The sequence below is a fragment of the Castanea sativa genome, chromosome 8 (assembly GCF_040712315.1).
Source record: "Castanea sativa cultivar Marrone di Chiusa Pesio chromosome 8, ASM4071231v1".
Taxonomy (NCBI): Eukaryota; Viridiplantae; Streptophyta; class Magnoliopsida; order Fagales; family Fagaceae; genus Castanea; species Castanea sativa.
In genome coordinates, this window is record NC_134020.1 from 8790646 (window position 1) to 8801925 (window position 11280).

Sequence of the window (11280 nt, forward strand, 5' to 3'; positions counted from 1 at the left end):
AATCAAAGTTTAATAGTTATGTTATCAATCAAATGTTAAAAAATTTTGTAGTATAAAATTATTCATAAAAATAAGTTTATAGATCAAATAGTAAATAACATCTTATAGACATGAAATTTAACATTCACATTAAGAACATAAAAAACATGTAATTCAATTGTTAGATTTTCAAAAATCTATTCTTGAGATGATACAGAGAAAATTGTTTTTTTTTTTTTTACTTCTTTTAATCGTACGTACGTTTTAACTGCCCAGACAATTATTTTATTTAATAAATCTTATTAAATACAACTAATTATTTAATTGGGTTAGCCTTTTGGGCCAGCTCAATTGGGGTTTAGTGTGTGACTTAGGATGGGACCAAATGGACAAATAAGACTCTAGTTCCAATAGGTTTCGGGCTTCCATCAACTCTTGACAAAGGCCAAAGTTACTATGAAAATAGAATTGCAATCTAGGCTTTATTAATAAATTATATTTCAAGACTTTAATATTTATCATTTGGCCCCTCCATGAAACATTCATCGTGAACATAGTCAGAATAAACTGTCACTTTGTAAACAACTATTTTATTCCTTGAGTTTCTAGTTTAATCTTTTAGTTATTTATATATTTTATGAAATCTAATTTCATTATATATAAATTTTAGTAACTCTTTACTAAAATTATTTTCTTCCAACTTAGTGAGGCGAGTCACTTGGAGTGGCCATTTCTTTTTGTGGTGGTATATCAACCTTAGTCAAACGTCTTCCGTCACTTTGTTGAACCCAAGTTGAGGTAGGGACGTGCTTACTTTGTCTTGGTGGTGCAATGGTGCTTGAAAAGAAATCATTCTTTATTAAGTTCATGTCCCAAATTAAAAACTTCTTTCATTTAAATGTTCTTAAAAAAATCTTTAAGTCCATTTTAACGAAGGCTCAATTACAGAATTCAATCCATTTCCTCTCATGGGGCTAGCCCCTTGTTTCATTGGACTTGGTCCATTTACAAAGCGCTCTCATCTTACACTTATGAGCTTTCATTAGAATGTGCTTATAGATTTTCAACCATTTGTCTCAAAAATGGGCTAACAATGTATTCATCTCCCTTGGGCACTTCATTTTCATTCATTATCATCACTTTTTTTGAAGTACCCTTCTAGCTATAACACATTATGGCCTCTCTCTCAAGACCCATGAGTCTCACATCATTTTGGCCTTTTCATACAATAAGAAGGCCCAAAACTAGAGAGATTCATTTGACTTAGTAGGATCTTGGATGCTAGGCCCATAGCATATTTGTTACCTTAGGCCTAAGACTTTGTTTTTCAAAAAGGCCTTGATTTGGGCTTATGATAGCAAATGTGCTATGACCCTATGAACCTTTCAAGTTAAGACATACCTTTGGGTTTAGGGACAAGACTCTTATATGTGAGATACTTCTTTTCTTTTCATCCCAAAATCTTAGGGTATGTCATAACTCTTGGATATTTTATTTGTCTTTTAGAATTAGGTGATCACAAGATATATAGTTGAACAAACAAGAGTTATAAATGGTACACTCTTTTGATAGGATCTAGGATCTCTCTATGTGTGGGTAAGCTCCTTAAAGCTAAAGGGATAGATCAATAGGTCACTCACTACTAGGTGGGACTTTATTCCAACCTTAAGCCTAAGTGGACCCTATATAGATTGGTGGCAAACGTTTAAAGCCCATCATAGGCAATGACATGGATTGTGAGTTGTTGGGATGAAGTTCGGAAAGTATTGGCCCTAAATAGAGCCTCTACCTTCCCACTAATCACCAAACATGGCAAAGGGCTGAGTAAGTGTGTGCAAAACAATATTAGTAGAGCCTTTGTTAGGATTAGGAGATGGAACACATTGGAGTCAAATTTCTCTGTCCCCAGTGGAGTCCCCACTATGGGCGCAAGCGCTCGCAACAAGTGATTTCCTTGTGGGAAGTACACCTCGGCCTAGAGCGGACCAGGTAGGGGGTATAAATGGAGTCACCACCTAGATTAGGTCTAGGAACCAAAGCACCCTTGTGGAAGGACTGATCTTTCCCAAAGCACGTGTTTGAAGTTTAGGTATTGGGATGAGAAGGTATTAGGTACTTAACCTCACCTGACCTGTAGGTCAGGCTCCACTCCTTGTGTACCAAATCCTAGTCCCATCAAAGGGTCTTCTAACATATTATTCTAAACTCACACACAATCTAATCATGCATCTAAAGCAAAAAACATGGCATATCATCCCAAAACTGTAGCATTATTCTATCATGAAATTCATACATACCATCCAAGGGCAACAAGCATATCACAACAAAGATAAGACAGTAGCATATGACCATGGCTTTCAATCAAGCATATTCAATATCCAAAGCTAAAAATCTATAGACACTTGATTTTGCACCCATAATTTAATTTTGGAAGATGACTAAAATGACCATTTCAAATACCCAAAAATCATAGTTGAATTACATGCATTAAATCATTTATTGCATATCATAAACATGATCTTGAGATTATAACGGTCGCGATGATATGCCTGATTCCCAAATCGAACTGTTGGATTGAAAGATATCACAAGATCAAATGTTCACAGTCTGCATGCATTGTATGGGGGTGAAGCCGATTACGTGTGATTAATTGAAATTATTGATTGGTTAATGATTAAAATTAATTAAATGAATTTTTGTGATTGGTTAATTATTTTTCTTAAAGTGAGATTTGTTGCAGGGATTAAAACAAATAAGCTGATAACATTTAAAGACTGTAGATAATTGGCTTTTGGGATAATTATATTCAAAATAATTATTTTAAAAATCCTAATTATCACTTTGGAATGAGGTTTATCATGAAAATAACTCTAAAATTCGTCCAAATACAGTTTTAGAGTTGGAAAATACTTCAAAAACGTACTAATCAAGCAGATTTTAGATTCACGTTCCAAGGAACTTTTGGCATAGTATAACTCACAATTCGGACAAGGTTATTTCTGGCAAAGTTGTAGAGAATCGAATTTCCCCTCAACTGTCAAAGTTTCAGCTTAATAAGACTTTTGAGTAAAACGCTATGATCAAAATACTGAAACTTGTTATGATCTGAAAAATCAGCTTACTCTTATCCAAATCTCCTTTTTTTTTTTTTTTTTTTTTTTTTTTTTTTTTTTTTTAAGGATTTTCCCCATACGGTTTTTGCTTATTTTTTAAATTGATTGGACTTATTTTTAATTAAACCTAGCTTATTTTCTAAGCAACTAATACCTCTATAAATAGGGGAGGCCTCCCAACATTCAAGACCACCTTTCTAGCCCTTTTTTTTTCTTGACTTCTCCCCCCTTACGTTAAAGAAGTTCTGGAAGCCCTACTTTAGGAACTTCTTCTTTGTTAAGTGACTTCACTTAAATCCTTAAAAAAAAAAAAAAAAAAAAAATTCTCTTTGAAGAACTCTTTCCTTGAGGATGAAGTTCATGCAGGTATTACTCTAACTTTGTTTCCATAACATGCTGGTATTAATCCTGAAAAGGGAAGGTACCGATGCCTAACCCCTTTTCTGAGAGCATCCCTGGTGTCGATGCCTAACCCCTTTTTTGAGAGCATCCCTAACTTTTTCAATCTTTCACAGATCGGGTGAATACGGTTCTCGATTACCTCATCAACATTCAAGATTTTATTCGGGTTCCTCAATTATCAAAGTAGATTAGACGTCCATACTTTTTATTTTTCTAAACAATAAAACACTAATTCTATGTCCAAAGGTTCTAGGTTCTAGGGTTAAGAAATCTTTGAAAATTTGACCTCGATTAAATCATGGTTGTTAAAGTCTTTGTTTTACATTGACATTTGCTTTTCAAGCTCTGTTAATGAGGGGCATTTTGTAGACACTCGATTTTGCACCCATAATTTAATTTTGGAATATAACTAAAATGACCAATTCAAATACCCAAAAATTATAGTTGCATTACATGCATTAAATCATTCATTTCATATCATAAAAATGATTTTGCGATTCTAACGTTCGCGATGGTATGCCCGATTCCCAAATCAGATCGTTGGATTGAAAGATATCACAAGATCAAATGTTCACGGTCTACATGCATTGTATAGGGGTGAAGCCAATCACATGTGATTAATTGAAATTAATATTGATTGGTTAGTGATTAAAATTAATTAAATGAATTTCTGTGATTGGTTTAGTATTTTACTTAAAGTGAGATTTGTTGCATGGGGTTAAAACAAATAATTTGATAATATTTAAAGACTGTAGATAATTAGGCTTTTAGGATAATTATATTCAAAATAATTATATTAAAAATTCTAATTATCACTTTGAAATGAGGTTTATCATGAAAATAAATCTAAAATCTTCCAAATACAGTTTTAGAGTTGGAAAACACTTCAAAAACGATCAATCAGGCTATCCTAACCTACACGATGAGTTGTTTCAAACTTCCGAAGGGGCTTATTAAGGAATTGGAGATATTAATAAGAAAATTTTGGTGGGGATATAGTGTTGAAAATAGGAAGGTTCATTAGGTAAAATGGGAGAGATTATGCGAGGCTAAGGAACTAGGGGGTTTGGAGTTCAAAGAGATAGAAAAGTTTAATGATTCATTGCTCGCTAAGCAGGTGTGGCGCATGATCAACAACCCAAACTCTCTTTGTCACCGTGTGGTCAAAGCTAGATTTTTCCCAAATTGTTCAATTCTTGAGGCAAAAGATTCATCCATTGGATCTTATGCGTGGAAGAGCATTCTTAGCGCTAGAGATGTTATTAGAAAGGGCATGGTTTGGAGGATTGGGAATGGTCATACGGCTAGGGTTAAAGAAGATAATTGGCTGCCTGTTAAGTCAAACAGATCTGTTACCTCCCCTCTTACATCTCTCCAACCAGAATCCAAGGTAAGTTCTTTGATTAATCAAGACCTTGGCATTTGGAAATCAGAGATGGTCGAGAGACTTTTCCTCCCCCATGAAGCATCAATAATCCTTGGGATTTCACTCAGCAGTAGGCTACCCCTTGACCTTCCACTCATGGGGTTTAACAGCCAATGGATTATTCACAACAAAGAGTGCCTACAAGTTGCTGGTCACCCTGGACAACTCAGATTCTGCAGGCAGCTCGGACGGTGCTTCTCAGAGGAAATTCTGGAACATGTTGTGGAATTTGAGAGTGCTAAACAAGATTAAACATTTTGCATGGAGGGCCTGCAACAATGCTCTCCCCACGATGTCCAACTTGGCACATCGCCAAATTAGCACCTCTAATCTTTATGAGCAATGCAAGTCTGACCCCGAGGACACCATCCATGCTTTGTGGGCATGCAAAGAGTTGGAAGGAGTTTGGGGTTCTTTATCCTGGGCTCGTCCCACCACTCTAGCTCGCCCTCAGAGCTTTAACGATTTATTGGATTGTTTTCTGCAGGTTCAGGAGGACTACAGGAAGGAGTTTTTCATCACAGTGGCCTGGGCTGTGTGGAATCGTCTCAACGCACTGAAATTTGGTCATCCAACAGTAGGCGTGGATTGCATCAGCTCCAAGGCAGGGGCCCTGCTTCAAGAGTTCCTGTCGGTGCAAGCCTCCCCTGCCACGGTTCCCACCGTTGCTGCTCTTCACCAATGGAGACCTCCAGAGTACCCATTCTTCAAGGCAAATTTCGATGCAGCAGTGTTCAAGACCAGATCCTCGGCTGGTATTGGTGTGATCATTCGAGATGGCATGGGAGAAGCAATTGGAGCTCTAACAATGCCAATCCCTTTAGCCAACTCAGTAGCAACCATGGAAGCCTTGGCTTGCCGTAGGGCGGTGCTGTTCGCCAAAGAAATAGGACTGTAATACCCTGATTTGATTTTATGATCATCACCTCCATCGTCATTATTAATATAGAGTTGAGGTACTTTATGTGTGTGCATAGTAAGATAGGAGTAGACAATTTTGTGGTGTTACAAAATAGGTGAAAAGATTAAAGTTTTAATGCATACAATTTAGTGCGGTAGTTCAAATAATTAAATAAATAAAAGCGGAAGATGTTTATGGGCCTTTTGGAGACTAAAGAGATAAGTTTAAGTGGGTTTTAAACTACAGCCTACTACCCCACTAAGCCCACACCTTTGATGTGTTGTATATAAGGTAGAGGAAAAGATAATTAGGGTTTTGATAAGAAATGTTTCATCACTAAGGAGGCTAGAAGGTGTATTTTTCTTTGGAGTCAATTGAAGAGACAATCAGATTGTTCAAGGTATGATTTCTCACCATTAGAAATAAAGAGCTAAAAGTTTATAAGGTTATCTTGGAAATCAGTTGTGATGTTAGATTGTTCAAAAGTTGGATTTTGGTCCTAAAATTCTATTTATATTTTTACGGATAAATATTGCCGCTGCGTATCTATGAACAAAAGCATCACAATTTTGTTTTCATTAGGATATGTAAATATAAATATATATATATATATATATATATATATAATATTCTAATTAACCGTGTGTAATCCATAAACTAAGTCATGGATCAAGATATTTTTTCATGGAGCTAGCCTTCACGTGTTCAATGTTATATAATTAAATCCTAGGTTGACCACTGTGTGTCTCTAGAACAAGTCATGGATTACAAATCTCTATTTAGGTATATGGCTCTTACATTTTTATTGGGGTTTTATATTAAATCATAGGTTAATGATATTTTGGCTACTGCCTTCCTCATGGCAATCTAAGTTTCGATTAATACAAGGGAATATTATTGGTTAGAACGTCATTGGTTAGAGAAACTTTAATTTAGAGTTAAAAGTACTATTAGTTTAGCAAAGTATTTTCCTAGTGAGTTAGTTTGTATAATTCGATAAGTCTTATATTTTGTAGAGGATATTAAGCATATTTTATGATTGATGATAGGTCCTATTTAAGAGTGTTTTGAGGCTTTTTGAAAGGTGTTTCAGTTGGACTTTCAGAGTGATTCAAGTGCAGTAAGTAATTATGTATAATATGCACAAGTTTTGTTCTTTAGGTTCTTATAAGTTAAAGGTTTTCAAAAGTTATATTTTTTTTTAGCTTACGTTTTAAAAGTTTATCAAAAAACATTTTTACACTATTGAAAGAGAAATTTTAATTAGCTTTTAAATAATGTTTTAAGAGAAATTTCGAATTTTAAATGACGTTTTGAATGTCCAAATCTCATTTAAAATATGATTTTTATAAACTAAACTATTTTCGAAAATAATTGAGTTTCAAAGTAAGTTTTCTAAAAAGATTCTTGTTCTTTAAATTGTTTCAAACCAAGTGATTTCGAAGTCATGTTCTTGTTTTTCAAACGGTATTTAAAACGTTTCTTTTAGCAAATTGGATTTTCAAACTTACTCAAGAATTGTAAAAATATTTATATAAACTCTTCAGTTCCTATTCGTTCTCTAAGAGAGTCACGCATCTTTTGATTTATGTTTCAATTTGATATTGTGATATTCAATATGCCTTTAATGTTGGAACAATTGTTAATATTGAGAAAATTATTATATGTTGTATAAACTTTATTTTTTTGTGATATGTGACTCAAAATGAGTGTTTTTAAAATTGATCAGATATATGTGTAAATCCGCTCACAGGATTGTATGTGAGAATATGTGTTGATCCCTCACCAGTAGGGGTTAGATGTTGGTATCCGCTCACAGGATTGGATGTGAGAATATGTGATGTGTATATGTGACACTATGCTCTGATCAATTATTTGTATGTGTTTCCGAAAGACTTTAAGATTTGATTATATGTGTATTAGTGATTCTTTACATGTTTTGAAAACTATATTGGATATTTTGAGTGAAATTGTGAAATCAAACTCGTGCCCTGCTTGACTCTATTCCATTGTGTATTTTGTATAATTACTTACTAGATGTGTGGCTCACCCCATCAATTACTATTTTCAGATTAAAGTGTAGTTGGGAATATAGAACCTTTGGATCGCTTTGTAAGGTGAGAGGTAGAGCATGGATGTTGTAGGTGACTTCAATATTTCTTGAAGACTTATAGAATTTCAATTACCTTATTTTGTAATTCATGTTTTATATAGTGGAGACTATTTTCGATTTGTGGAGTTTAGATTTTTGTAAGAGGTTTTAAGAGTACTTGTTTCTTTGGAGTTTTATTGAACTATGTTTAAATAAATTATGTTTATTGAGCTAGGTAAGGATAGCAAGTTGGTCATGTATCTAAATTCATGTTCCATGGATTTGGGTCGTGACAAGGACTCTCTGGTGTGATCTTTGAAGGAGATTCAGCAGATGTGATCTAAGCCATCCTCCAAGAGAATTCAAATCACCCCGACTTTGGTCATATTATTGATGATATCAGGATTTTAGCTTCAAATTTAAATTCATTTCAGTTTTGTCATGTGAAACGTAATTGCAACGTAGTTGCTGATGCTCTTGCTAAAAGAGCAAAAAATACTTTGAGTTTAGATGTTTGGCTTGAAGATGTACCAGAAGATATTGTACATCTTCTTTCTTTTGATGTTCCTTAAGCAATGCTAGGTTCTGCTGGGCCAATTTTGGTCTGGCTTCTCCAAAAAAAAAAAAAAAAAAAAAAGTAGCAAATTTTAGATTCACGTTCCAAGTCACTTTTGGCATAGTATAACTTAAAATTCAGACTAGGCTATTTCTGGCTACGTTGTAGAGAATCAAATTTCCCTTCTGATATAAATATGTCAGCCTAATCCTAATTTTGAGTAAAACGATATGATCAAAATACTGAAACTTATTCTGATCTGAAAAATTAGCTTACTCTAATCCAAATCTCACTTTTTTTTTTTGGATTTTCCCATATGTTTTTTGCTTATTTTTTAAGCTGATTGAACTAAAATTTTAAGGAAACCTAGCTTATTTTCTAAGAAGCTAACACCTCTATAAATAGGGGAGGCCTCCCAACATTCAGGACCCCCTTTTCTAGCCCTTTTTTTTTTTTTTTTTTTTACTTCTCTCCCCTTACGTTAAAGAAATTCTAGAAGCCTTGCTTTAGGAACTTCTTTTTTGTTAAGAGGCTTCATTTAAATCCTTCAAAAAATTGTTTCTCTTTGAAGAACTCTTTCCTTGGGGATGAAGTTCATGCAGGTATTACTCTAATTTTGTTTCCATTACATGCTTTCATATGTGTTTTAGTTTCCATGGATATGATGTCTTTTGTGTTCAAATAATCACGTTTCTCATATGTTATCACATGTTTTCTTTTGTTTTCAAAAAATTTCACATGATTAATTGATGAGCAAGTCTAGATCTAGGGTTGAATCTTTCCTTAGAATTTTAGATCTGCAGTTTTTCATTGTGTTTTTCTTAAACTAAAATCAAATTTGCAATGTTTCTCCATGTTTCATAAAGTTTGAACTAAATTTTAAATAAAAAAATCTCATCTGAATTTTCCAAATAAAAATCTGCCATGTTTTTAAACAAAAAGCCTGATTTGAATTTTCCAAATAAAAACCTACCATGTTTTTAATAAAAAAAAATAGATCTGCATTTTTGCTTATAAAAATTTTCCATGTTTTTAATAAAATAAAAAAACCAGATCTACATTTTTCCAAATAAAAATCAGGTCTGTTTTTAATAAAAAATCTTATTTGCATTTTTTTAAAAATAAAAATATGACTGTTTTTAAATGAAAAACCAGATCTGTTTTTCTTTTATAAAACAATTGTGTTTTAAAAAAAAAATTTCCTGATTTAAAATTCCAATCAGATATGAATTTTTATTTAAATCCATTCTTTTTTCTTTTATGGGAACTAAAAATGAAAATTTTTATTAACTATTCTCACCAAAAATTTACACACAAAATAAACTGGCAGATCTAAGGTTCTTGAGTAGAAGTTTAACCCTAGATTTAGGATTTGACATAGCATCCGTTGCATAACATTTCATACATTGAATATGGGTATTTAATGGTCACTAAGAGTCTAGAAGACCGGACTCTGTCTGGGCAGGGTGGGTGCCTAACACCTTCCCATCCTGTAATCTAGCCCCCGAGCCTTAGAATTTTAGGTAAGTAGAACTAGTGCTTTATTTTATTTTTTGGTAGATTGTATCTAGGACTAAAGTTTTGTATTTTTACATAGATTGTATCCAGGACCAAAACCTTGTAAAGATATTCTACCAAGTTGTATTTGTATAATCAATTAATGAATTTGAGGTATTTTTGGACATGTGAATTGTATTTTGTTTTATTTTTATAAAAAAATAAGTGGCAACTCCACACATAATCCTGAAAAGGGAAGGTGTTGATGCCGATGCCTAACCCCTTTTTTGAGAGCACCCCTAACTTTTCTGGTCTCTGACAATATCAAAATATCCAAACATAGATATCATCCATATCATGCCTAACACTCAAAGGAAAATGCATGTTAATATTCATATGCATGACTTACCTTACTTACCTTTTTGCATCACAGCACCTATGCATTAATGCATGTTTATGTGATTATGCATGTTCAGGTTTTTCATCCAAGACACAAACCCTAATCATTCATCTAACAATAAAACAAGGCTAAGCATGTTATCCTATTGACCTAAAGACCTAAACATGTGAAACTAAACCAATCAGAAACAGAGCATGTGGAAGAAAGTGGGATAAAACAAACAAAACTTTAAAAAACATGAATATCGGCTTCTGGGCACAAGTATGCGAGCGCATACGCAGGGAGTGTGTGCACATCCTATGTGTATGCGTACACATATTATGAGTATGCGTATGCATGCATGAAGCATTTTCACTCATACACGCCTAGAAACATAAACCTAGAAACTGCAAACAAATAGCAAACAAAACACACTTCTAACAACCTATCATGCTTCTTATATGAAAGTGAAGTAAACCTAAACTAACAACAGTTATATCAAAGCAATATAACAAGGAAGAAAAAAAGCAAGAAAATGAAGAGGTAAATTTAGAACATTTACCTCTGGAAGCTAAAAAATGTGTGAAAACACAAGAGCTATTTAGACCCCTAAATTAAAACTTATGGCTCGGTTGAATTTACTCTAACTTAAGCTAAGTGCGGAATAAAGTAAATGCGAGCGAAAAAAACAATAAACTACTCCAAGCCATATTCATCACAACACAATAATAAAATGAAAGCTAAAAGAGTAAGGAAGAAGAATGCAAACACAAGATAACACTCCGATGTATTACCTGATGAGAATCAACAAGCATTCAAGGATTCATTGCATGTTCCAGTTGGGCCTATTACAAGAGCAAGATCCAAGAAGATCCAAGAAGCACTTAATGGGCTGATTCAAGAGATTTGGGCTGATTCTAACACAGGATATTCCA

The 11280-nt window shown here is 33.7% G+C and overlaps 1 protein-coding gene across 1 annotated transcript; it reads left to right on the forward strand.

Annotated features, from left to right (window-relative positions):
* The first annotated feature begins 5212 nt into the window (after nt 1–5212).
* LOC142605826 (uncharacterized) lies at nt 5213–5818 on the forward strand. The gene has a single exon (XM_075777259.1). The coding sequence runs from the start codon at nt 5213–5215 to the stop codon at nt 5816–5818; it is 606 nt and encodes a 201-aa protein (XP_075633374.1).
* Nucleotides 5819–11280: the final 5462 nt, after the last annotated feature.